General features: G+C 54.7%; 1 protein-coding gene across 1 annotated transcript; it reads right to left on the reverse strand.

Moving 5' to 3' along the window:
* Nucleotides 1-718: 718 nt before the first annotated feature.
* On the reverse strand, nucleotides 719-27,036 carry PADI3 (peptidyl arginine deiminase 3). The gene is made up of 16 exons (XM_054579617.1): nucleotides 26,945-27,036; nucleotides 19,304-19,484; nucleotides 17,011-17,083; nucleotides 13,629-13,690; nucleotides 12,517-12,634; nucleotides 12,048-12,173; nucleotides 10,345-10,523; nucleotides 10,027-10,130; nucleotides 9,824-9,935; nucleotides 8,079-8,186; nucleotides 7,504-7,655; nucleotides 6,221-6,365; nucleotides 6,009-6,111; nucleotides 4,151-4,230; nucleotides 2,684-2,809; nucleotides 719-952 (listed from the first exon to the last, which is right to left on the reverse strand). Exons 1-16 carry the CDS (start codon nucleotides 27,034-27,036, stop codon nucleotides 719-721), a joined length of 1,995 nt encoding a protein of 664 aa, XP_054435592.1.
* Between the last annotated feature and the right edge of the window lie 68 nt (nucleotides 27,037-27,104).

Below are 27,104 nucleotides of genomic sequence, written 5' to 3' on the forward strand. Positions count from 1 at the left end.
TTATCTCCAAGACATTCCAGGAGCTTTACGTACAAAGCCAGATTTCTGAATGTCTGATGATGCAGAATATATAAGGCTAAGGGACAACGATCATTTCTTCGACACACACTTAGAAGCACCTCCTACGTGAAAGCTCATGCTGGGCATTGGGCAGGGTAGAGGGTTCAAGATCTGGTCAGGAGCTTGGCAGCTGGAGTGATGGTCCTGCCTCGAGATAGGCGGACCCCCAACTCGTACCCTGTGGGTGGGGTGATGGGCAGAATCTCTCCTGTGGGGACGGGTCTGGCTGCGGGGCTGTCCCCCTGCAGAGAGAGAGGCAACCAGGCCAAAGCAAAGCCATGGGTCCTTCCTCCGTTAGGACACGCAGGCCAAAACAGCGGATGAGATGCATGGATGTTTCTAGATCCCAAGGTGAATTTGGCTGCAAATGGAGGACTTATGGGTGGGGATATTTGGAGGAGTCCCCATGGGTCATGTTGATGTGCAGGAGAGGCCACTAGAAATGAGGCCAAGCAGAACCAAGCCCGAGAAGCAAATGGGTTGCAGGTGAGGCGTGAACGCTTCTAGGGAACAGGCTTTGCAGAGGGACAGGTCACCCTTGGCATTCCCTCTGGACACTTGGGGTCTCCTGTCACTTATTATTTAGGGGCCTGTCTCAGTCTCCACCACCTGGTCTGAGGTCCCACCCCAGGGGGAGAGGACGCCGGGATGGACAGGCTCAGGGCACCATGTGCCACCACTTGAAGGAGAAGGGCTGCCGGCGCACATTGGTGCCGCAGTGCACCTCTCCGTGCAGCATGTGGTAGGGGGTGAAGTCATCGATGAAGGTGCAGTGGAGGCCCAGCGGCTCCAGCAGGGAGCGCACCTTCTCCTCCAGGCAGCAGCGACCGTTGACGAGGGGCCCGAAGGGCTTGGGGATGCCCAGGTGCTTGCCCAGCACCAGCATGTTCACCTGCAAAGGTGGGATCCCAGGTCAGGGGCGGCACCTCATCCTTGGCTCGCACCCCAACCCCTTCACTCTACCTGGCAGGACATGAGTTTGTCTTTTAGGCAGCCTTGAAAATAGCTTCTCGCCCTTTCATGCAGCAGGAGAGGGACTCGGGCTGGTTAAGACCTCTAGCCTGCTGTGCCTTCCCAGGAGCATCCGCAGAGCTCACGATGACAACTTATTTCTCTGGTGACCGCTGTCCTTACTGGTGGATTGTGGTGGATGCCATATCTGTGTTACAGAATCCCAACCTCCTAGCCTATGGACCAGCGTAGACATCTGAGCCAAGCTGGACCAATCAGATTCTCTCGCTCAGAGATCTGAAGCTGACATGGCAGAAGGGTCAAGTCAGTCTCTGTGTCTATATCTATAACAAACGTGTGGTCATATTCCTATTTATCCTCAGGGACAGAGAAGCAAAGGAAGCCAAGCTGGAGGATGGGGGAGGAAGGAGGAAGGATGCAGGGGATGAATAGTATAGACAGACACAGAGATAAGGGATGGTTCCAGGCCCTCCTGAAGCCCCCGCTGCAGCCATCTCTGCCCTCAGCTTTCACGGTGTCCTTATATTAAATCTCCGTCTCGGTCTGAAGCTGGCTTGGGAAACCCTCTGTTTCCTGCAAACACAAGAATCTGAAACCATGCACAAGCCTCTAGGGGCAAATACGCAACTGCAAGGCTGCCTTAAACATGCAGGAAGGAAGGGGGGTGATGAGAGGCTTTGAAGATGGGGAAATACAGGAAGGCAGAAAATTCAGCCAGAAAGGGAAGGAAAAAGGGGTGAGGGGAATGAAGCAATGGTGGTGTAGACAGGCTCCTTGCAAGGCTCTGAAGATGGGCGAGTTGAGTTCCTCTGGAGGATGGATGTGGGGAGGGGAGGGAGGTGGGGAGAGGAAGGGGATGTGGGGCGGGGAGCGGAGTGATCCCCAGCAGGACTACTCGCAGTGTGGTTCTCAGACAGCAGCATCTGCGTCACCTGGGGCCTGGTCAGAAAGGTAGCAATGTCTCAGGCCCTACGTCAGACCTGCTGAATCAGAACCCCTGGGGCGGAGCCCCCGCGGTCCAGGTGTTCCAGATGCAAGTTCAAATTCTGAACCCTCAGGGCTCAAGCAAAGGCCACTTCCTCCACGAAGCCTTTCGGATCGCCTGACCTCTTAACTGCCACATCACTTTATTGTACAAAATAGATCACTGGGACAGGTCCTCAGAGGAGGGAAGAGTTTCCCTGTCTGGACTAGATTGGAAGCTACTTGAGAACAGGAGGCAGCCTGCATCATCTTTGCGTCTCCCACCGGGTGCCCTAATATATGGGGGATGGATGAATAGCTGTGAACCAGGAGAAACAGAGCAGAATGGGCATCTCCGCTCCCAGCTGACGCTGCGGGCATTTCACATACCCCCTCAGGGAACAAGCCGTTCACTCCACACATGTCAACTAGGGCCCTGGGAGGGGGAAGAGCCCTTTCCTAGTGGCCCTTGAGCAAGGCGCTTGGCCAGTGAGCTTCTCTAGGGACCATGACAATCAGCCAACCAGAACCCCTCCTACTGGCCACGCTGGGACCCCTGTTTCTCTCTGCCACCCCTACCAGCCACCACAATCCCAAACATGGCAGCCACCAAACATCTTGCCCCTCTGGAGAGTGGAGGCTCGAAGCCTAATTTGAGGAAACCTTAAGTCCCAGACGGCGGCCTCACCAAGTCAGGGAAGAAGGCCACCGCCTTTTTCCTCTCGGTCTTGAAGAGCTGCGGGATGTCCACGATGTCCCGCTCCGTCAGGCCCAGCTCCCGCTTCAGCACCTCCCGGTTCCAGTCGATGCAGCTCTTTGGGGAGGAGGAGGCGGAATTGGGAACCCCTGCCAGTGCGGGCTGGGGGCCCCACGGGGTCATGTCTGGTTAAGGAGAGGCGGGCTGCCCAACTCTCTACACAAACACTTCATCAAAATATACCTGCCCTCTGTGCCACTCCTCACAGTCCTATCCCACTGGCAGGGCTCAAAATGAGAGTGTCCCAGAGTGTTCCATCCTTGACCCTCTTCCCTTCTCGACATCCTTCCCTCCTTAAAGAATCTCCTTCAGCTTCATGGTTTAAACACCATCTAGACACTGAGAACTCTCCCAGATCGCCTTCCTTCTCTTTCACTCAGGGTCGGCTCTCCCAGCCTCCCCCAGCTCCCTCCCTCTCTCCCTGGTACCGGCGAGGTCCCTGATCAAATCCTTGCACATCTAACCCCATCTTGGCATTTGTACTTGTAGGATCCTGAAGGTGCCCTTTGCCCTTCCAGACACACTGTATACCTTCTCCGCTCTGCGCCCTAGGAGGTTGACCCTTGAGAATCAGGTGTCCCGTGCCACTGGCTTCCGGTTGGGTTCAGCCAATGGGGCCACAGGCAGGAGGTGAGGGGCCGGTAGGAGAGTGCAGTGGGGTATTGGATCCCCCGTGGCCTCCCTGCCAGGTTGCTGTGGGTTGGCGGTGAAGGTCACAGCTCCTGTCTCACATCCCTCTTTTCTTAGTGACCTCTTCCGGGTCCTGGTAAGAGCTCTCACTCCTAATTCCCTCAGACCTAGAGGTGGCGACCCCTCCCCTCTTTCTAGCCTGGGGACACTGCACAGACCTTGTTGATTTCCTCAAATGTTTCCTGTGCCTTTGTAAATATTCCCTCGAATAAACTTACCCAGCTTGAGGTGCTGTGTGTTCGCTCAAGGACCTGCTGCCCCCACCCCCATGACGTAATGAGACAGGCTCAACATAGCAGCAGAGAGCTCCTTTCAAAGCCTAAGTCAGGTCAGATCCCTCCTCTGCTTACTGCCCACCCCCGCCCCCCAGGAGTCTCCAATCTCACCCAGAGCCACAGCCAACGCCCGAGCAATGCCCTACAAGGACTCGTGTGACCCTCTGGACCTCCTGGCTGCTCCTCATACACTCTGAGCCCCATTGTGCTACTCAGGGCCACCCTCTGTGCTGTTCCCTCTGTCTGCAATGCTTGTTCCCCTCACAGGCACATAGCTTACCCATTCACTTTTCATGGGTCAAAGGAGGGGCTCAGAGCCCTTCTGCCCGGGCCTGCTCTAGCCTGAGCTTTCACGGCCCTTGAGCCTCAGCCTTCCATCCTCATCCCTGCCCCCGCTCCATGCCCACCGCCACGCACAGCCCCTGCCCCATACCTGCACAAACTTGTTGTAGCTGATGAGGCTTTCGTTGGAGAGGACCTGGTTGATGGAGATGGTGTTGACCTCCACATTCCCTGCGAAGAGGAGAGAGGCACCTGAAGGGACGGGCAGGGGCAGCGCCGGCAGCAGGGCCCCCTGTTCTCGGAAGCAGCCAGGCAGGGGCCACGTTCACAGCTGCTGGTCTTGCTGAGTCAGCAGCTCTCCGGCCTTTCTGGGCATGGGCAGGCCCTGCCCAGCAGAGCTCAGCCTGGCCACCGCGCAAGTCTGGGTGCATGAGGAGGGCGAGGGGCATGGGACCCCAGCGCTATAAGCATTAGACCTGTATTTGAGTTCACTGGACATGGTGATACCTCTAGTTAGAAATTTACAAACCCCTCCCCCCCAAGGCATTGGGTGATGATCCCTCTTTTATGTAGTGACAGTGGGGGCTGGGTCACCACCTGCCCACAGGTGCCAGCCTTGGTGGACACCATTGGTCTTATCCCTGCCCTCCACGAGGTGAAGCATGGAGCGCCCCGGAGGCCTGGGATGTCCCAGGAGATGGGCTGGACAGGGAAGGGGAGCTTAGGGCCAACCTCACAGCTGCCCCTTACTCAGCTCTCACCACCCGCAGGCCCTGAAATCAGAGCTCTGCATTTAGCGCAAAATGCAGCCCCTCCAGATATGCTTATTATCCCCTTTGCAAATTGCAAATCCGGGAATTGAGGCTCAGAGAGGTAAAGGGCTTGCTCAAGGTCTTACAGCTAGGAAATGGGGAGGAGCTTATGGTCACACCCAAGCCCAGTGCTCAAGAAGGACCTTAAGCCTTGACCATGAGAAAAGGAAATGGCTTCCTGGACCCATCTGCCAGCTGCGCATCCCCTCCACCCCAGCAGGGGCCAGGTGGCTGGGGTTCAGACCCGGCTCTGCTGCCTCCCTGCCTCTAGGCCAGGGACCGACTTTCAGGCCTTCTGGGGGTGAAGGAGGGTGACAGGGATTCCCCCCAGGCCTTCATGAGGTCAAACAGGACAATTGGGGTGCAGCACAGGGCGTGGGGCTGGGCACAAAGCAGGTTATTATTCGGCAGTGCTGGGCTTCCCTGGTCACAGCTGTGATTGTCAGCTCTCCAGGGTGGCTGTGTGTGGCCTCATAACTGTGAGTCCCCCGACTCTGCTTCCCAGCTGGGCATTTGGAAAAACTGCTCAGCCTCCTCCCAGGCCTTGTTCCCTGACAACCTGACGCTTCAGGGAAAGACGACAATGGCTTCCCTGCCTGGTACATAAAATTCAGATATGAGGATTTTTAAGGTTTGCTATGGGCTCACAGGAGGCAGGCCCTGGTCCCACTGGGAGCATCGGGGCAGGAGAAATCTGTATTCCTTACACTTTCCATCTGGGGTCCCAGGGTTGTGCTGGGAAGGGGGACTCAATCCTGGGGGGCAGCAGGAGACAGGACTGTTCACGGGAATGTCCACAAGCCCAGGTTCCAAGCCCCCAGTAGATGGTCCATTGGTCAAGCAGATTTCACTCACAGAGCACAGATTACTATGAATTTCAGGACAGTGACAGCTGGACATTAAACCTCGAGCGAGGGGCTCTTCTGAGCAGAGGGCCCTGTGGGCAAACTCTAGTCCCAGGAACGAAGCTGGCCCTGCCCTCCCCAGCCCATCTTCTGCCGCGGCGCTCCCTGCCAGCTCTGCCGTAGCACAGCCCATGGGGGCTGGTGGAGCCAGGCCTGCGGTAGCAGGAGCAAGGGCTCCTGAATTTGCAGGGACATCCCTGCTTTAAAATTCGCCATCCCTCTCTCAAGTCACCACGTGTCTTGCTTTAGGGGAGGCGGGTCAAGAGTTGTGATGGGGGGCACCGGTACCCACCAACAAGCCCTTCAAATAGGAGGGCCTTGCCGTGGCCCCACTTCCGCTTTTCCTGGAAGAGCTTGAAGCAGGTGCCTGGGCTGGCCAGGAGCATCCGGAAGCCCTGCGTGGAGAGAGAGATCAGCCGAGCTCCCTGGACTCAGCATGGCTCCCGGGAGTTCGTCCCAGGCCCCAACCGCCAGGAACAACAGTCCTGCCCCCCACGTCCTTACCTTCCCATCGGAGGCAGGGACGAAGCTCAGAAACTCATCCACGTGGCCCACAGCCAGCCAGTCCACAAACAGCTCCACAGGGGGCTGCACCTTCTGCGCGTGGAGGAAGTCCCGCACCACCTGGGTGACCCTGCGCCCACTCGCCCTGGGACCCAAGGGTTAAAAAAAGTTGCTTAACTAAAATATATATATATATATGCAGTAATGGAAAGACAAGAGTTCAAGATTTCTGCATTGCCTTTGTAAGCAGGAAAGACTATATATATATTTTGTCAACCAGGCAAATCCTCAGACCCCATTCTCACCTTCCCCAAGAGACCGATTTCACCCCTGTATGCCACCCCTCACGGCAGGTGGTCCTTCCTCGAGTTTATCTTACATTTGTCTCTCTGCAGCCCACCCTCCTGCACATCAGTGGGGAGAGAGGTGCACCAGGTCACTCCCAACGGGCCTCGTAGCTCCAGCATTTTATGGTAGTGAATTTTAAAACCGCTCTTCTTTGCCTTCTGAAAAAGGATCTCATGGCATTACCCAGACTTTCTCTTTCTGTGGGATCGTGTGTGAGGGCAGCAGGTCCCCTCCAAAGCTTCTTGAGTCACCTGTCATCTGATCCCAAGTCTGTTCTAACTGCTTCTCTAATTTGGTTAGTTCTATGTGGTGGCCTATTACACAGCAAACAACCATTACCATGAAATTCCTTCTTCTTTCCGCCAGTGTCCCATGGTTACGTGTTGAATAGGACCTAAGCTGTTACTCTGCGTGTGTTTGTTACTGCCATCTCACTTTTCACATCCTGTGCCTCCCTTCTCCTGCTCTCAGGAAAAGATCTGATAGTAGTCATTTACCTCATAGTATAAACAAGCTCTGACTTAATCCAGTTTTTCCCAGGACTGTTGAGATTTTAAGCTTTTTCTTCCATAACTGTAAATTGGTAGCAACATCGACTTACTTTCTGAATCGGAAGACCCAAGTCTAGTTATAACTTTGCCCTCTGTGCTACCTTTCCAGGTTGCTTACCCTCTCTGGGCCCACTTGTAAAATAAAAGGATTGGATGGCAGCTTCGGTCCCCACTCACTCTGGCCTTCTCAGGCTCCTGAGGTAAGTGGACAGTATCTGGTGAAGAGCCCACTGCCCTCCTGCCCTCTGCATCCACGATTACAGTTTTATCACTCCTTCTTTCTGGTTCTCTTTGAGGAGTGGAATAGCCTCTCACCGCCCCCAGCCAACCTCACCCCCTCTCCAGCCTCCTTCCCAGCAACACCTCTCCCAGTTCCTCTCTCACCCAGGCAGGTTGCCCCCAATGAGGATCCTCCCCAGGGGGTACTCCTTCCCGTTGGCCACCACGGGGGGGCTGACCTCCAGGTTCCCAAAGGAGTCCAGGCCACATACAGAGCTGCCCCGTGGCTCTCGGGTCACGTAGCCGAAATCTGGACCCTGGTAGAGGAAACTGAGTCAAGCTGGCTGGGGTGGGGGCAGGCGGCTCACCATGGAGAGCTCGAAGCAACTCTCTGGGTTCTCAGTTCCTTCAAGGTGGGGCGGGAGTGGCTGCCCACTCTTCAGATGCAAATACTGAGTCAAAGACTGGGATCTGAACTATTCAATATTTCATATATGCGCGAGGGGCAAAGTTGGGAAACACACACTGGCCTTCTGGTCCTACTGCCATAGGAGAGCATGTTACCGCCCACGTTCACAACGAGGCAGCAGAGGGCGCTAGTTGCCCCTGAACCCCTGCCCTCTACACCTGTGCTGAAAGGTCGTGGTTCCCAGGCTGCCCCCAGTTCTCCTCACGCAGGTGTGGCCCTCAAGGTAACGTCCCCCCGCCCTCAGGGCCGGGCTGCGCCCCGGACCACTCACCAGGATCCGTTTGTAAGGGAAGTCCTGCAGTTCCCCGTTCCTGGGGGAGTCAAAGACCACCGGGAAGGTCTTGTGCGGCGCCTGAACGTAGCCCAGCTCCATCTCGTCCTGCAAACAAGAGAGACGCCCGGCTGTGGACAGTCAACAGCTCCCCACGCTTGCTTGACACTGAGCACCTCGGGGAGGCTGCTCCTAGGATGTCTCTGCCTCAGGGACGCTGCCCTGGGAGCAAAGAGGACAGGAGCATGACGCCTGCTGCCTGAGGAGGTGCTGGGGGCTCAGGGTGGGCGCTGTACTTGCCTAGGGTCACACAGCGAGACAGGCCAGGAGTGACTAAAAACATGGACATGACCTTGGGGGTGTCACCCTGCTGGGTCGGGGAGAGGGGACACAGAGAAGGACTCAGGGTGGCCTGAGTTGAACAAGTAAGCGACTGGGCATCGGCCAGAACCTGTGGCCTCTGCATGTGGCCATGAAGGGTTGACAGCTGGGCAGGGCTGAGGGGACCTGAGGAGGTGCAGACCCATAAACATGCCCAGGTCAACCCTGGCCCCTCCGGTCCTGGAGGCAAAGGTGGCCCAGGCCAAACAAACTACACACCCAGTGAGAAGCTCATTATTACGTGCCCTGCCCTAGGCTCTTCATGAATATGAACTGCGTTCACTCTCATGACACGCCGATATGGAGGCACTATTATTACCCCATGTTATAGATGAGGAAAGTGAGGAACAGAGAGGTCTAGTTATTCATCCAAAGGTGCACAGCTACTCAGCAGCACAGCCAGAATCCAAATCCAACGGGTCTCACTCCGGGGCCCTGCCCTTCCCCGCCTCATTGGATGAACCTCCAGCCATAACACCCACTTGGTTTGGCATTCAAGGTCTCCCACCTCGGTTCTCACCCCTCACAGAGCCTCGGCCCTGGCCACAGTGGGCATCCTTTCTCCTGCCTCCCACCTCTGGGCCTCGGCTCATGCTGCTCCTCTGCCAGGACCCCGTTCCGCTGAGTCCCAGCATGGCCCTTACCAGCTCTTTGGCCCTGGGCCTGAGAGCTCCTCAGAAGGATAGTGACAGGGAGTCGTCAAGAAGATGGAATGACACTATGGTAAGGACACATGGCATGCAGTAAGCGCTTGCTGAATGGTAGAAACCGTTACCCACCCATTTGCCGAATCTGGTCCCGCTCAGATGCCCGTGCTCCTGGAGGCCGGCCCTGAGCCCCCGACAGAGGTAATGCCACCGTCCTCCAAACCTAGCTGGCACTTTGCTGGCACTTTCCTGGCACCCCTGCTATGTCTTAGACTGTAAGAGCTGGGATTTGTACGGAGATAATTTACTAAATCAGGGCTTCTCGGCCTCAGCACTGTTGACACTTGGAGCCAAAAGCCAGTAGCATCAGCACCCTCAGTGTGACAATCAAAAATGCCTGAGACTGCTAGATATCCCTTGGGGACAACATCGCCCTCCGTTGAGGACCACCGGTCCAGGTGGCCATGGTCAGGGAGCATGTGCCCAACCCAGTGCTTAGCCAGATCCAGGGGGTGAGCTGGTGTTGAATCCAGTGTCAGTGTGTTCCTGGGTGTCCAGAAAGTTCTGGAGAGAGGGGGCGAGCCCTAGGTCCAGAATGAGAAATAGCAGTGCCCTGGGGTGGGCAATCCCAGCACCCAGGTCTGCCTGGATGTTCCCCCGTGGTCCCCCGCCCCACCTGGTTGGGACAGGCTGGGCACTGCCCCGTGGCCGTGATACCTGGATCCAGCGGTCATTTCGGTTCTCAGCCTGTGGGCAGATGGTCAGCTTGCAGCCGGCCTTCCTGGCCAGCTCCGCCACTGCGTCCACAAAACGCGTGTTGTTCCTCACACTGCAGACAAGCCCGGGGAGAGGGGCTCAGGCCAGGACCAGGCCAGAGGGGCCACCAGGGTCAGAAGGACCCCCGTGCTCCCCAGACTCACCGGCACACATACACCTCCAGGGGCGGCAGGGTGCTGGGCGTCATAATCCAGGGAGCCACACGGAACACGACAGTGTCGGTGAAGATCGGGGACTCGGAGAAATCCTGCAGAGGAAGAGCAGCGGGGACAGAGCCCTGGCCTTGGGTCCAGAGGTCCGTGGGACCCAAGGGCCCAGGGAGCCTGAGCAAGCCGCTTCGTCTCAGTCTCTATATAGGAACCAGCAAGGTGGCGAGCAGCCTGGGGTCTTTCACACCAGCGGGGCCCCTCTCTCCTGGGAACAGAGCCTTCTGTCACCTGCTCCGACCAGCCAGCCCCTACCTCATTGGAGCCGTCCAGCAGGGTGACGTGGAAGGAGATGAGCCCCGCGAAGCCAGCATCAGGGAAGGAGAGGCCTTCCACGAAGAAGCGCTCCTCGTCCCCGTGGCAGCGGGGCACCACGTAGGACACCTTGTTCTGGCCCAGCACGTGCCTGTAGGACTCGCACGAGTCCTCGGGACCTGGGATGGGACAGGAGTAGCAGCTGTGACGCCCTGGTGGGCCTGGGGAGCACGAGAGCAGGAGCGCTGTGCAACCTCACAAGGAATGCAGGCCAGACAACGCCTGCCTCTCACCTCCCACGGGCAGAGGAGAGAGAACTGCTTACCGCGCAGTGTGGGCAAGGCCGGGGGTTGGGGGCCAGCTGGCGGCGTCTAACAAAGGAACGTGTACCCCAAACCGGCAATCCCACTTCTAGGTATAGGTCTTCATTACCACTTCTAGGTAAGGGTCTTCACTGGTTGCTTACTTGTCCACTGAACAAATATTTACTGAGCACCTACTATGTACCTATGAGTCACAGGTCTGGACTCGGATACAGCCAGGAGCGAGGTCACTGCCCTTAAGGAACCAATATTGTAAAATCAAAACTGTAAACAACCATATGTCTCAGGGGACCAGATAGGCTACAGCACCTCCGTGCTTCGGAACACTGTGCAGCTGGGAAAAAGAATGAAGCTGAACCAAATAAATACACAGAAAGAGCTGTTGAATATAAAGGTCAGTGAAAGAAACAGTTTGGGAGGCAGAATATGTATGCACCACACACACAGTCACATACAACCACACACAGGCACACACGGGCACATATAGTGCTTATAGAGACAAGTCAGTTAGAACACATACCAAATCCTTAACAGTGAACACGATTTAAGAGTCAGGTTTAGGGTTAGGGATAGAGGACTCTTTATTTTCACTCTATATGCTTATATATTGTTTGATCTTTTAAAAAAGTGAGCGTCTTATTGCTTGTATAGATTTGTAGTTTTAAAAGGTCTTTTAGCCCTGGCTGGTGTCGCTCAGTGGATTGAGCACCAGCCTGCCAGTCAAAGGGTTGCTGGTTTGATTCCCAGTCAGAGCACATGCCTGGGTTTCAGGCCTAGGTCCCCAGTAGGGGGCACACAAGAGGGAACCACACATTGATATTTCTCTCCCTCTCATCTTCTCTTCCCCTCTTTAAAAATAAGTTTTAAAAAATCTTTTAAAAAGAAAGTCTTTTATACCCTTGCTTAGACTTGTGATGATGGCATGTCGATGTGAAGCAATTGTTGAATTTTTTTTCAGGAGATGTGCACTGAATTCTGCAAGAACAGTACCCATGGTGCCTGGGACTGGCTTAGAAATATTTCAGGAAACAGAAGAATAGATGAAATGAGAGAAGCGAAGAGTGATAATTGTTCAACTGGAGTGGTTGGCCTCTGGGGGTTTGTTACACTATCCTCTCTCCTTTTGTATATGTTGAAATTTTGGGGAGCAAAATTTTCTAACCATGCTTAAAATATATTAAAAAAATTCATTCATCCCCTAAAATGACCCAGGCCATAGCTGTGCTGGAGACGCCAGCCGACCAGCTCCAGCCCTCACACATCTGTGTCTCTGCCTCCGAGGCAGCCCAGGAGCCTGGGCCGAGCCTGGGCTGAGCCTGCCCACTGGCTCAAGGCGGGGAAACGAGGTGCCCTGGCAGCAGGGGGTGGGCGTGATCTTACCGGAGGCGTGGAAGACCCGTGCCCGCTTAGCATCATGGCTGGAGGTGTGCAGGACAAGTCTGTGGTCATCGAAGAGGGCAGCAGGGCCCTGGGTCCGCAGGACTATGACGGACATGTCTTCCAGGTCTGTGGAGCCAGCAGAGAATTTTGGGAAAGGGCCTGGCACACAGTAGGTACTCAACTAATGTTGGCATCCTCTGCTCCCCCAGAGGGAGAGGAAGGTGAGAGCTTATGTCTTGAGTTCCATCCCTGTGTGTGAGTCCCTGCTGGCACTGGGGGTGTTGGGAGGGGCAGCTGCCAGCCGAAGGCAGGTTTTGAGGACCAGCGAGATGTGTCTGGGAGCTGGAACTCTGGCCCCGAGCTCCGCCTTCAGAGCCGTTCCTGTGGGTTGGAGCTCCTGCAGGCTAACTGAGCAATGACCTTGGACACCCAGGGACACAGGCTCCCCTGGTCCCCCAGTCCCCCTCACCTTGCAGGCAGCGTACGTGCTGGTCACAGTTGTCCTGCTCATCACAGTTCATGTCATCCCTGTCACAGTTCACCAGCAGGATGGCTCCGTACCCATGGGGCCCCCACACCCACTGGCGCTGTCAATGACAAAGCAGAGCTGGCGCTGGCGGCTCAGACCAGACCTGCGCCTCCCTCCCCTGCCACCTCCTGGCTGGCCTCCTAATGCCATCCTTTCCTGGTCGCCCTACCCTGTGAGGACTGGCCCAGTCTCACGGAAGCACCTCTCGCTCAAGAAACAGCCATGGCTCCCTCCTGCCCACATCCAGTCCAAACTAAAGGCTGCTTTCGTGGCTGTCTGTGATGTGTGTCCAGCCCATGTCCTATCTCAAAAGGCAACTTCTGATTCTGAATCCCTCCTTCCCGGCCTGGGCTCCTGCTCTTCCTTCCACCTGGAATGCCCTCCCTTATACATTCATTCCTTTAGAGACCAGCTCAAGGGGACTTCCTTCCAGAAAACCTGCCTTGCCCCCCTGGCCCGCCTTGGCCATCTCCTCTGAACTCCTGCTGCGTGAAGTGCCACCACAATTCAGCCCAAAGTTCTTGAACAGTTTCATGCCTGGTAGGTTTCCCTTTTCACCTAGATCAAGGAGTTAGCGCACTATGGTCCACTGGCCAAATTCAGCCCTTAGCCTGTTTCTGTAAATAAAGTTTTATTAGAATCCGGTCATACTCATTTCTTTACTTATTGACTATAGCTCATTCACACCTCAGTGGAAGAATTTGAATAGTTGCAACAGAGACTATATGGCTTGCGAAGCCTAAAATATTTACTATCTTGTTTTTACAGAAAAAGTTTGCTGCCCCTCGACCTAAATCGAAAGTCCAGAAGGACTTTTCCCCCACAAAGCAAGGCCTAGCATAGAGCTGGGCACATAGGCGCTTTATAATTCTTGCTGATGACATTTTTCCTAGTAAAGAAGATCCCCAGCGGCGCATGGTTCCCGCTGGGCTCCCCTGACCTCGGCATCCGCTGGGAAGCAGGGGGATGGATGCTGCAATGACCTCTCCTCCCTTAACCCAGCCTAGAGCCGCTCCCAGCTCTCTTTCTGGGCCCAGGCTGAGGTGCCCTACCTTGTCCACGAAGCTCCTGTCCTGCCGGCCCTCACAGTTCAGGTCACAATCCAGAGCAATGTCTGCAAGGGGAGGGCAGAGGGTAAGTCACCACAGGGCTCCCAGGAGGTTGGCACAGGCCTGTGACCTCTACCCTTTACCTTCACACTCAGGGCCTGCCTGGGGCTGGACAAACAGAAGGCATTTCCAAGAAGACCCTGACCAGAGGTAAGGGCATCTGGAGTCTCTCTCCCTGAGCTCGGGAAAGAAAGATGCCTTGGGGAGGAGGCCGGGTCACAGTAAAGGCCCAGGTCAAATGCTGCCCCCTCCAGGAAGTCTTCCCTGATCTCTCCCTCTTCTGCATCCCTACAGCACTCACTGTCAGCAAGCCCTGCACTGAGCTCAGGTTGCCCTAGACATTCATGTGAAGCTGCCTCATCTCCTCGGGATGAAAGGGCGAGCCTGGGCTTTGGTGTCGGATAGATGTGGGTGTGAATCCAGGCTCCACCATCTACTGCCTGTGCACCGTCTGAGCCTCACCTTCATTTCAAATTCTTAAAATCTCAGAAGGTGGGAAGCCTCCATTCCACCTTCTTCACATATCTCCTTAGAACTAGAAGAGATTTTGTAACACAAATGGAGGAGCATTCAAGGGAGAGAGGTAGCAGGAGGGAGAAGGAGGAAGAATATGAAATAATTTTTAAACATGTGAAAAGATCCCCAGCCACCATACAGCGAGTGAATGCATCTCACAAAAACCATGCGGGCAAGAGAAGTCCCGCTGGAGAGAATGTGCACAATACAATTCCATCCACAGGACATTCAAAGAAAGGCAAAAATAGGCTATATCATGTGGGTATGCATACTCAGGTGAAAAACCACAAAGAAAAGCAAGAAAACTCTTATCACAAGCTAGTGCTTACCCTAGAGGAAGGAGGCCAGAGATCAGAGAGGGGCATAGTTGGGGGAGAATTTGGGGTGCTGGTCACGTTCTATTTCTTGACCTGGGCAAGGTCTGTTCAAGTGTTTGGTTTCTAATTACTCATTAAGGTGTGTGTATAAAATAAAGCTTTATGCACTTTTTGGTGTATGTGTGTTTTCCAATGAACAAGGGTATGTGTGTGTTCAGAGAGGGGGAGGTAAGGAGGTACCCAGCCTCAGTCCTAACTAAAGGAAGGCAAGTAAAAGCAACAATGAGCCCCAGCTGGTGTGGCTCAGTGGATTGAGCACTGGCCTGCTAATCAAAGTTTATCATGTAATCATGTGTCCTGGTTCGATTCCCAGTCAGGACACATACCTGGGTTGTGGGCCAGGTCCCCAGTAGGGAGTGTTCAAGAGGCAACCACACACTGATGTTTCTCTCCCTCTCTTTCTCCCTCCCTTCCCCTCTCTAAAGATAAATAAATAAAATCTTTAAAAAAGAAAAAAGCAACAATGAGATACAGCCTCTCTGATCGGCAAAACGGGAGAAGGTTAATAGTGCACAGTGTTGGCAAGGCACTCCTGTATGCTGTTGACAGGTATATAAAGTGGTATCGGTTTTTTGGAGAGCAATTTGGCAATATATATCAAAACTCACAAAGTACATTTCCTACAACTCAGCACCTTTGCTTCTAAAAATGCCTCCTGAAGAGGGAGCATTTACAACTCTCTTGCCAATCGCTCTCCATGTGCTTGTACCAACATGAATTCCTGCCCACGATGTAAGGAGCTCCCCAGTTCCACCTACTTGGCAACACTAAGTTAAGGATCTTTTCATTTTGATTCTGATCACTGGGGCTTTCTCTTCTGTGAGTTGCTTGCTCATATTTTTTGCCAACTTCTAATCATTTGTACTTTTTCTCTTAGTGATTGAAGTTTCCCATAACCTCTATGCTCCGAGTATGCCATGTGCATTGCAAATTTCTTCTCCCAATCCAGAGTTGAATTTTTAAATTGTCCTCTGTTGTAGAGAAGCTCTATATTTTAATACAGCTGAACTTATCAATCTTTCCCCCATGATCTATGCTATTGTTTTGCCTTGTTAAAGACAAACTTAACCTTGAGTTTACAGATATCCTCTTCTAAAAGTTTTAAAATTTTGATTTCATCCTAAGATTTCTAACTCATGTAAAATGTATTTTTGAATATAGTACTAGATATGGTTCCAAGTTTATTGATTGTCACGTGATAGCCACATGAACAGGGGTCTACATCTGGTTCCCTCTTGGTTCCATTGGTCTGTATTTAATGCTGCGCCAATATCACACAGCCTCCAATGCTACAACCTGGGGAAGAGTTTTTGGTACAATAAATCCCTCCACCTTGTTCTTTCTTAAAATTGTTTTGGCTATTCTTGCCCTTTGTTCTTCCATGTGAGATTTAGGATCGGCTCAGTAAAGTTCTATTTAAAAAGCCACTTAAATGGAATGGCATATTTTGATGGGAATGTCATTGAGTTTAGACTGTTTGATACTGCCCCAGAGTGGTTCTGTTATTTTGTTTGTTTCATTCGTTCTTTGTGTTTCAGTTTGGGTAACTTGACCTATCTTCAAGTTTGCCAATTATTTCTTCAGCTGCGTCAAGTGTACCTACGGACCCATCAAAAGCATGTTTCATCTGTTACCATGACATGATTTTTATTTCTGGTATCTCCATTTGAATATTTCTGATAGTTTTCATCTCTCTGTTAACATTCCCCATCCGTTCATGCATGTCATCCATCTTTTTCTCTACAGCCTTTAACATATTCATCAGTGTTATTTTACATTTCCTGTCTGATAGTTTCAACATCTGTGTCATCTTGCATGGAATCCGTATACCAATTTAGAGATAATTGGCAAAAAAAAAATTAATTTGGAAAAGGCAAGATCTAGTTCCATGTCTATATGCTTCCATTTGCTTACAAAAGCGGGGAATAGACGGGCATGCATGCACCTACTTGTATAAGCGCAGCACGTCTATAGAAGGATGTGGGGCCTGGGGAGATGGGAGTCTCGGGCCAGAGGGAGGGAGGTTTATTTTTTAATTTACAGTTGACTCATGAACAACGTGGAGGTTAGGGACATCAACCTTGCACGTTAACAACAGTCAGCCATCTGCAGACTCGGGTTCCCAACCACAGAGTTGACCCTTGAACAACACAGGCTTAAACTGCATGCGCCGATTGAACTGCACAAATCAGTTGAAAAAAACCCGTGTATAAGTGGACCCACACAGTTCAAACCCGTGTTGTTTAAGGGTCAACTATATACTCTTTTGTTCTGTTTGAATTTTTTAAATGTACCTGCCTTATTTTAAGTTAAAAAATAAAACTGATTGATTTTGGTAAAAAGACCCTTGCTCAGTGTCATTCCCAACCGCTCCCCACCCTGCCCTTCACCAAGGCCCCTGGGCCACACGCTCAGCATGACCCCAAACTTACCAACGCAGGTGAGGTAGAGCACCGCGTACGCCAGGGGCAGGGGCTTATGGCTGGAGTAGTAGGAAATCTGAACCTGAAGAGAGACGGGGCCAGGGTCACGTGGGCCACAGCCGAGAGCCTCCAGTCCCAAAGAGGGGGGGAGGTCTCAGGAACCGCTGTGCACTAAACTTGAGTTTACCAACTTGGCTCTTCCTTTAGCCTTTCCCGTGCCATTTAGTTTTCAGTGCCTCAGTGGGCCCATCTGCGAAATGGGAACTATTTGTGAGGGATGCCATGGAGGCCTGGGCCCTAGGGCTGCCGCTGGCCGCCTTGTGATTTTGGCGGACCCCGGCCCCAGGGGAGAGTCTCAGTCCCGCCGTTTGTAAAATGAGGAGTTCAGACTGGCCAGGGCTTAGGGACGCTCTGCAAGCCAATGTTCTTGTCTCTGGGCCTCAGGCAGGCCTGGACTTGAGCCCAGCACCTCTGGGTTCTGTGACCTTCACCTTTCTCAGCCTCCTCGGTTTTCTCATCTGCAAAACGGGGACCATACAGGTTCCCGCCTCAGGGGATGATAGTGAAGCTTAGCAACAACACGTAAAAGACAGATCTCGTAGGAAGTGCCCAAGAAACATCAGCTACTGTCATTGGTGGGCAGGTGGCATTGTGTTAGGGCTCAGATCCTGGATGCAGCACATGTGAATATCATGGGAAAAGTCACTACCTGCTCTGGGCCTCCATTTCCTCAGCAGTAAAGTGGGGAATAATAACAGCTCCTACCCTGTGGGACTGATTATGGGTTGTGAGGATTAAGAAAGGCACGCATGTGACATGTTCAGCATGCTGCCTGGCCCACGGCAAGCAAGCACCTCGTAACTGTCAAAGGCGGGGCCGAAGGTGGTGAGGACGATAAAGCAGCTGGTGGCCCATGCGCCAAAGCCACCTTCAACCCCCGGCCCTCCTCTCGGACATTCAGGAGTCAGGGGTCAGTGGGAGCCCGTGTCAGGAGGGACGCTCCTGATGTGGGCCCCTCGACTGTCTGGCTCCAATGTCCTCTTCTCAGCCAGGGGGTTTAGGATCTTACACAGGCCACCCAACCCTCGGTCACTGGGAAACCCTAAATCCTGGAATTACTGACCCCCATGTGTCAGGCCCCGCAATGATGCTGGCCCCAGACATACAATTACCTGGACCTGGCCAAAGGCAGGGGGAGGGACAGGGGGTGCACTCTGACCCTCCTCAACCCCTGAGGTCCTTGGAGCCAAGGAAGTCAGTGAGGGGAGGTGTCCACACAGCCCCCGCTCAGCACCTCGCAGGCTGCTGGTCCTCTTGTCCTGCCCTGGGGACTCCTTCCTGACCGTCACCAACTCTGCCAGTCACCTGATCATGTGGTTTCAGGTAAGCTCTGCCCCTTCTCAGTCTCAGTCTCCTTGTCTTGAGCCTGCCCCACCCGCCTCAGAGCCCAGCGCAGAGGCTCTATTCAGACACACGGAAGGAGTGACAACAGGAACCTGTCCCAGCTGTCAGTCAGGGCTGCCTTGAATTCTCGCTCTCCTCCTGCCTAGCCATGTGGCCCGGGACAGCTACTCTGGGCCTTGGTGGTCCCACCGGTGAAATAGGGATCAGACCCTACCTTTCAGGGCTGTTGTGAGGGCTGGATGGGTCATCCATGCTTGGCTCATGGTCAGTGCTCTTAAAGGGCCAGTGTTCCAAAACACTGTTCCTGACATGGAGCCTAAACCCACCACTCCCATATGCCAAGTCCTGGTTCCCATCAGCCACTTGATGTGGCATCACCCGTGCCAAGCTTAAGCCCTCCCCCGCCAATTTCTCCCACTTTTTAAACATCTCGCCCTGGGGCCAGAATGTTGCCTGCAACTGGGGCTTATTAAACACTTGTTAGCTAAATGAGCAGAGAGAGGAGAGTAAGGGAAGTCATTATGCCTCTGAGAAGGGAATGGGGACAGGAAGGCAGTGGGATTGAGGAAGGAGAGGCAACCTGGGGAAATGTCTCCTTGGGGAAGAGGGTCTCGCCAGAAAGCAACATGCCTCTCCTGCGCCCGGTCCCTGCTTTCTCTCCTTGTTCAGAGTGGCACAGATAACGTAGTCAACCCTCCGCCGACAGGTGGGGAAACTGAGGCCCTACTTGCCAGAGGACACACACTTTGTGTTTTTAAGTTGCAGAGCTGTCTGGCTCCAGGGCCAGGCACTTACCCACCGTGCTGCCCTGCCCTCCAAGGAGAGAGAGAGCGCTGGGCCCTCATGAAGATAGATCACTGCCTCCCTGCTCTGCCCCCAAACCAGGGGACCCACTCACATGACTGTCGTTGAGGTCACTGCTAGGAGAGGTCATGACCACAATGATCTCCAACCCTTTGTCACAGCACCACCGCCTGGCGTCCGCACGCTCCCGGCGCCTCTCCAGGCTGGGAGAGACATAGATGTCCACGCCGGGGGTCCCGTAGGCCTCGAACATCTCTGTGCCCTCCGGTTCCGACCTGGGGAGAACAGGGAGCCACAGAAGTACTCAAGGGGGCAGCCCTTGCTCAGACGCTTGAGCTCTGGCTTAAACCCTTGCTTCCCTCCAGGAAGCCTTCCCTGACCACCCAGGCTTCTCAGATCCTCAAGGTAAGCTCCTGGGAGTCAAGCCTGGACCTCACACAAATGTATACACAGTGTTGCATTCCAAGTCTTTGTGTTCATTCATTTCCCTTGTGAGTGTCCTGGGAGTTAACTGTAGGGTTAAGAAGTCTATGATGTCACGTGACCCTGGGACGGCGTCTCCCAGACTCCAGCTAGTCTGGGAGTCCTGGTGGAAATCAGTCTGTTCATCTTCTTACTGTCTGCGGGGTGCCTGCCATGTACCCGGGCACTGCCATGTTGAGGCAGATATATCCACTGCTCCCCCCAGAGCCTTCGACCCCACTGGGAGCTGAGGGCAGCCGGATGGGGCTCAGGGCCAAGGAGTCAGGGGTCAGTGGGAGCCCGTGTCAGGAGGGGCGCTGTGAGTCGAAGGGACCAGCAGGCTTCCTGCAGGAAGCAGCAAACACATGCAGCTGAGGGACAATAGTGGCCACCACTCATTGGGTCTTGCTGAGTGCTTGCCCTGATTCAGTTTCTTCACGTGTCCTGCAATCCTCTCAATAACCCCGGGAAGTAGGTACTATTATTGTCCCCATTTTACAGACGGGGATGCTGAGGGCAAGTCATTTGTCCAAGGTGGCGCAGCTAGTAAGTGGCAGAACTGGGATCCAAACCCAGGCCTTCTGGTCCCTGAGTCCGCGTTCTTACCGCCTCCCCAAGAGGAACCGCAACACTAATCATATCGCCCGAGGCCCCCATCCCTGTGCACTTAGCCTGGCAGCCCCGGCCAAGCCTTTGTGAACGTGGGCTCATCTGAGCCTCAGCACAGCCCCAGCTAGAGGGGGTTGTCACTCCCATTCACATGCGGGGAAACTGAGGCTCCCGTGGACAAAGACTTCCCCAGTGTTTCCCAGCCGGTAGTTCCGCCCCAGGCCCTCTCCTCTCGCTTCCCCTGCCTGGAGGAGACCTGACCTTCAAAACAGCCTCTGCACTCCCCGCCCCATCCCCAGAGGGACTCTGAGACTTCTCATAGCGGGTGTCTTTTTTTTCAAAAGAGAAACCAACCAAACCCAAGCCCAAGCTCTGCTCCGCCAGGAGCCCTGCTCCAGGGCGCGTGGGCCTCTTGGGCCCTCCCTGCCCGGTGTCCTCCCCAGGTGCGAGGGGCTGACGCTCCTGTTTCTCTGGCCAGATTAAGCAAAGAAAAATACAGACTGCCCAGCTGGACTTGAATTTCAGATCAACAATAAATAATTGTTTCCATAGAAGTATGTCCCCTGCAATATTTGGGCCATGCTTATACCAAGATATTATTAATTGCTCATCTGGATTTCAGATTTCACTAGGCACCCTAGATTTCACCTGGCTGCCCTCCACCCAGAACCGGTCATTCCCTGGGCTGGCGGTGTCCCCTGCTCTGTTGTGTCCTGGGTATGTGGGACAGCCCCCTTTAGGGGGCACAGAGAACCTGGATAGAGAGGCACTGGGACACAGAGACAGAGAGAGACAGACGTGGAGAGACCCAGAGAGATGGAGCGCCAGAAAGACAGACACGTGGAGACAGATCCAGGCATGAAGGGCCCCCTTCACAGCCAGGGGGCACCCTCAGCCCCTCCCTCGACCCCACTCCCCTAGGCCCCTGGCCACCAGCTCCCCTGGAAGCCTATAAACCCTCTGTGGAATGCCCCCACCCCAAGCTGCCCCTTGGGGCTAGAGCTTGGCACGTTTAACTGGCTTCCAGGAGCTAGAGCTGAGCACGTTTAACTGGCTTCCAGGAGCTAGAGCTGAGCATGTTTAACTGGCTTTCTGGTATGAAACCCCCCCCCCCCCGTTCCCACACCCCAACCCCTGGGTTTGGGGTATTCTGGCCGAGCTCCCTGGACCTCCCTGGGCCAGGCCCTGCGCTAAGGTGCAGGGGGAAGTGCCCCCGCCCGGAGGGGCCCACAAAAGCAAAGAGCTCGGATGGAGGCTGGACCACAGTCAGGAGTCAGATACTAGACAGGCTGGGTGGCACCTCAGCGAGGTGACCTTGGATACACCTCCTAGCCTCCCCAGGCTCCGTAACCTCACCTCCAAAGTGAGATAAAGGCTGCGCTTGGTCAAACTCGCTGGCCACCACAAGGCTCAAATGTGATCATTAATAGGAAAGGCTCAGAAAACTGCCCGCCCAGGATGGGGGAAGGGCCGATTGAATTAAGGCACAGGAGGCTGGAGGCCATTTCAGAGGGTGGGCTAGGGTGCCTGAGGAGGGCTTCCCTGGGGAGGACAGGTGAACCAAGGACAAGTTTATGTGGAGGAGACACATCTGAGGGGAAGACATTTTTGCCGCACAGCCTTAGGAGGTCAAGTTTAAAGTCGGGCTGTCACAAGCTTATTTTATTTCACCCCCTGTAACGGGGCACCAGCGATGGTTTTTGGTTAGGAGGGACAACGCGTGGAGCCGCAGTGAGGCGGTTAAGCCTGTGGACTCTGGGACCAGGCCACTGGATCCAAACCCCAGCCTCGCCACGCACCAGGCACGTGACCTCGAGGGAAAGATGTGGCCTCCCTCTGCCTCAACGTCAGCCTCTCTAAAGTGACAGTGACGAGATCGAAGCACTGGGTGTGTGTAACGCTGGGGATGAGTGAAAAGCAGAGACACCTGAACCCATGCCCTCATTCCACCGCTGGGAAAACCGAGGCTTCCCAGAAAAGGGAGAGAAGGCGGAGCTCCAGACTCCCAGCCCAGTGCTCGCGTCCCGACAGGGAAGCTGAGTGTTGGCAAGATCGAAGGGGTGGCTGATGGGAGGAGACCTGCGCCAGGTACGGGAGGACCCGGATTTCCCACTTCCTGGGGACAGCAGAAGTGGCCAGAGTTCTTCTCTAAACAAGGTTCTTCCTCTGGCCAGGCCGCCTTGTGCTGCCCGCGCCCCCCAGCCCAGGCCTGGGACACGCATGTGGCTTGGAGCCTCAGGTTTTCCCCAGATGAGGCTATCCACTCCCAGGACAGTCCCAGCCTCCCCCACTCCCGCGCCCGGCACCACGCCCTCCCAGCCAGCAGAGGAGGCGGTGAATGCAGGGTGAACCGCGGCAGGGCCACCAAGCTCAGGTTCGCCAGGGTGGAGGCGTTTTCTGGGGTGTTGCACTTTCAGTGCTGAAACCTAGAAGGTCTTGGGCAAACTGGGACAGCGGGTTGCACTCACAGTGGCCAGTCTCAGACCCACCTGGTGGAAATGGGTTCCGGGACCTCAGGTGCTGCAGGCAGGGCCCTGGAACCCACATTTAGAACCATCCTGAAGCCCAGGGAAGCTGGAACCACCGCTAAGGGTGGACCGTGTCAGAGATGCTGGAGCCGGGGGTCCCCCAGGCGCGTGGGGCTGACCAAGTGGGAGCCCACCCCGTCCTGGGAACCAAGACGAGCCAGATCTTCCCTTGGTGATGAAGTAGCTTCCAGAGCCGTATTATCCGCACTTTACAGACGAGGAAACTGGAGCTCAGGGACGTCAGGTGACTTGCCCAACATCACACAGCTGGTGAGTGACGGAGCCAGAACTCATGGCCAGCCCTGTCCCCACTGCCTGGCAAACCCCAACCCATCGACCTCTAGGAAGACAAAAGCAGAGTTTCAGAGCCAAGAAACTGACAGAAAAGGTCCCTGCAGCTGAAAATACAAAGGTTGACAAGGAGACCACCAAGGTCCCCACAGAGTCATCCCCACCGAGTGGCCCCCAGGTCAGAGGAGACCAAGGCCCAGGAAGCTCTGGCTCGAGGGGGTGGTGCCAGGGCTCCTGCTGCTCAGCGAGCCTCCCAGGTCCTGGCCTCTCCAGCTGAGCAGGGTCAGGAAACCACTATGCCTCCTTAAGCCACCTCCCCCTCTCCGCTTTTCCCACCTCAGGAAAATGCGGCCATGCATTCATCTTCCAGCCCTAACAGCTCAGAGCCGGAGACATGTCTGCCTCCCTGGGCCCCGCTGCCCACGCGCAGTCAGAGCTCCCACAGCGAAACCTGCTGCAGACGGAGGGGGCTGCTCTGTCGCCCTGGGGAGGGGGCCCAGAGGCCTCCGTGAGCAGAGCTTGAAACCCACTACTCTGGGCTGATCTCTTCAGGGCACATGAGGGGAAACTGAGACCTGGAAAGAAGCAGAACGTTGTTCCAAATGACACAGCTAATGATGACAGAGCTCGGACCAAACCATAGGGTCGCTGGCCCACAAAACCTAAGTCTCTTCACCCCATTAGACCACCTCTGCTGAGCAACAGGCGATGTGGGCTGTTGCCCCTCCACCTAGGGCAGCGGCTCTCAGCCCCGCCCGGGCACAGCCCTCCTCGGGGCGCGGCTGGCATGGAATCCCTGCTCAGGAGACTAGAGCCCCCTCACCAAGTCAGGGCCTCTCCAACTCGGCAGAAGGCAGGAAGGCAGGATTGGACCCACTGTCTCAGATAGAGAGGCCCCATGGTCTTTCCTGTGCTCATCCACCAAGGCTTTGGTTGGTGTGCTTCCTCCAGGAAGCCTGCCTGAGTGCTCAGCCTATGCTAATTTCTCTTTTCTCATCTCCTTCTCCCAGTATGGTTCAGAGGTTGTTCCGCAGTCATCTTGTGTATGACAGGTTTAGGGACACTTAAGGCTGTCCACAGGTCAGGACAAAGCCTTAAAACAGTGACCACGATAATAATGATGACAGCCACCATGACATGCCAGGCACCACCTATATGCCCACACAGTCCCGTTTAATCTTCCCAATAGCGCTTTCAAGTAAAGGTCAAGTTGTCTGGGGTGGCGCCCTGGTTCTGCACTCATCATTGGCTGTGGGACATGGGGCAAGTTACTTAACCTCTCTGTGCCTCAGTTTCCTCACCTAGAACAGGGGGAGGATGACAATGCCCACTTCATAGAATTGTTTTTTGTTTTTGTTTCTTTTTTAAGATTTTACTTATTTATGTTTTAGAAAGAGGGGAAAGGTGAGAGAAAGGGAGAGAAACATGATGTGTGAAGCAGCAATCGGTTGCCTCTCACACGCCCCCAACTGGGGACCTGGCCCACAACCCAGGCATGTGTCCTGACTGGGAATCGAACCAGCGACCTTTCAGTCCTCAGGCCGGTGCTCAGTCCACTGAGCCACACCATCCAGGGCCCATGTCATAGAATTGTTATGAGAATTAGTTAACAGATCTAAAGTGCCAGGGCAGTGAGCAGATGGAGCAGGTTCTAAGCATCATTGCTGATATTGCTATTATTATTATTATCTTCATCCTACAGACAGACTCCGCAACGTTAAGGGACTTTCTCAGGGTCAGACAGCTGCTAAAATGCAAAGCCAGGACGGAGTCCCAATGCCCACTGCCCCTTCTCTTGTTGGCCCACAGTCTGAACACGCTGGATTGCTAAATCATGGCATCTGCAATCTGGAAGAGACCTTGGCGCTAACCCAGTCCTGCTCCGCGTACAAGACGGGAGTCCCTTCCGCAGCACCCTTGTGAGGAGATGACCCTCCTTCTGCTGGACCTGCAGGCTGGACTTCTCAGAGAGCAGGGGCCATGCCTGCCTGTTCACCTTTGTGTCCCTGTGCCTGGCACACACTAGATCCAAAAGAAAGACCAAGGTGGTCTGGTCATCAAGACCCAAGAATCCCCAGTATGAAGGTGTGGCAGGCTCCACCCCACCACCGGCCCACCTGCGACCTCCTCTGCAAACCCCAGCAGGGCCTGCCCACTCCATTGCCCCAAGACTGCCTCCCATGATCCCAATCTGTCCTCCAAACTCTTAGGAAGCTCTTCAAGGGAGGAGCCAGCCCCGGCTTCCTGGGGCAGGCCGAACTACCCTCTGGGCAGGAGCCAGCTGGGACAGATGAGTCACCCCCATGGGCACATAGTGGTGGAAAAGGCAGTGAAACCTGGCTCCACGGATAACCCTCTCTGCTCATCACTTCTCCTCTGTGAACAGCCTCTGTGGCTGCCCCTGCCCCTTCAGAAGCCACCAAATCTCCTTCCCACTCCTCACTGCCCACCCAACCTCAACCAGACTCTAGCGCCCAGGACCTAGCTGGGCTGGGCCTGTTCAGACTTGGTTTCCTCCCATGCCCAGCTCCTCACCTCCTCTCACCTCATACCCTGGGACCAACTTTATCTCTGCTTCCAACTAAGTTCACTCCAATTGTTAAGTTTTAATCTAGGACACTGGTTCTCAACGGAGGTGACCCCCCCAAACCCCCGCAACTGTGAGCACATCTGGCACTGTTTGGAGACATTTTTGGTTGTCCCAGTGGAAGGTGGCTCCTGCCATCTAGCGGGTAGGGGTCAGGGACACTGCTCAGCATCTCAGGGCACAGGATGGCCCCTCAGACTCCCCCCACTCTGTCCCCCATGGAACCGTCACATCCGTAGCACTGAGGCGGAGAAACCTGGTCTGGAAGGATGGCAGCAGTGACACTGCCCTGCCTTCTCCCCTCCCAGTTCCTGGTCACCCGTGTCCCCAGCTCAGCCTCGGGAGCTGGGGCCCCTGAAAACTCCCCTATAGGCAAGGTAGCCAGCTTCTGGTGGTTCCCAGAGCCCAGCTGCTGAGACCCTGCCCAAACTTGCTTTTTCTTCCTGGGAGAGGGAGAAGGTGGGTCTCATCTCCAGCCACTGGCCTTCAGGACAAGGGCACACTGTGGGGACATCATGCTTGGGCACTGAACAGCTGGAGGACACCAGGTCCCTCCTCCTTGAGTCGCAGGCAGCTACATCCATATGACTCCTGACCGTGAATGGGTTTAAGTCCTGGCTTGGCCACTTAGTAACTGCGTGCCCTGACCAAACGGCTTGCCCTCTCTGGCCTCGGTGTCCTTATCATTCGAACAAAGCGAAGCTAATAATAAACTTAGCTCATAAGGTTGTTATGAAAGTTAAATTCAAGAATTAAAGTTCAGGAGTTAAATTCAAGAGGATCGTTATGCTCTTAGAGCCTAGCACTAAGTGTTATCTAAGTATAAGCGATTATTTTTTGTAACGATCGATGTTGTTTTCAGGCTCGGAGGCTGGGGGTGGAGCATGGCGGGGGGGGGCGGTGTGTTTCTTCCTGTCCTTGTGTGCTCAGCCAGACTCTCAGCCCAGGCTTCACGGTCCTCTGGACAGAGACACGTGCTCAGGTCCTGTGGTCCCGGCACCTGCCAAGGCCCTGCCGGAGCTCAGCCATTACAAGCTTCTCTACGCTGCCTTCGGTCTCCCACACCTCAAGTCCCCTGGCTAGAGTCTTTAAGAAACCCAACTGCAAAAGGCGAGGACCCAAGCTTCTGTAATTGGCTGGTGTTCCAAAGCCAAGGCTCAGGAGAAGGCAGCCAAACCAGGCCCAAGCCCTGAGGAAACCCTACCCAGCTCATAGGGAGAGCCCAGGGTGGTCTGCCCCTTAGGGCTCTGACTCTTACCCATAAATGTCCACAAGCGTCTCCACGCCGGCCACGCACACGGCACTGGTGGGATGCTCCAGGGACACACGCACGATCCTCTGCAGGGACATGCTGGCCTTGGACTGGGCTGGGGCCACAAAACTCAACACTGCCTACATACAGGCCCTTTGGCATGTGG

The sequence above is a fragment of the Pteronotus mesoamericanus genome, unplaced genomic scaffold (genome assembly GCF_021234165.1).
Source record: "Pteronotus mesoamericanus isolate MK-2021 breed Mesoamerican mustached bat unplaced genomic scaffold, CSHL_Meso_final contig_557, whole genome shotgun sequence".
NCBI classification, from domain to species: Eukaryota; Metazoa; Chordata; class Mammalia; order Chiroptera; family Mormoopidae; genus Pteronotus; species Pteronotus mesoamericanus.

Coding starts and splice junctions, on each gene's coding strand:
- PADI3 (XM_054579617.1), bottom strand. CDS start 27,036: ATGTCCCTGCAGAGGATCGTGCGTGTGTCCCTGGAGCATCCCACCAGT. Junction 12,174..12,516: donor GCACGTACGCTGCCTGCAAG/GTGAGGGGGACT, acceptor CTGGCTCCACAG/ACCTGGAAGACATGTCCGTC. Junction 7,656..8,078: donor TCCCTTACAAACGGATCCTG/GTGAGTGGTCCG, acceptor TTCCTCTACCAG/GGTCCAGATTTCGGCTACGT.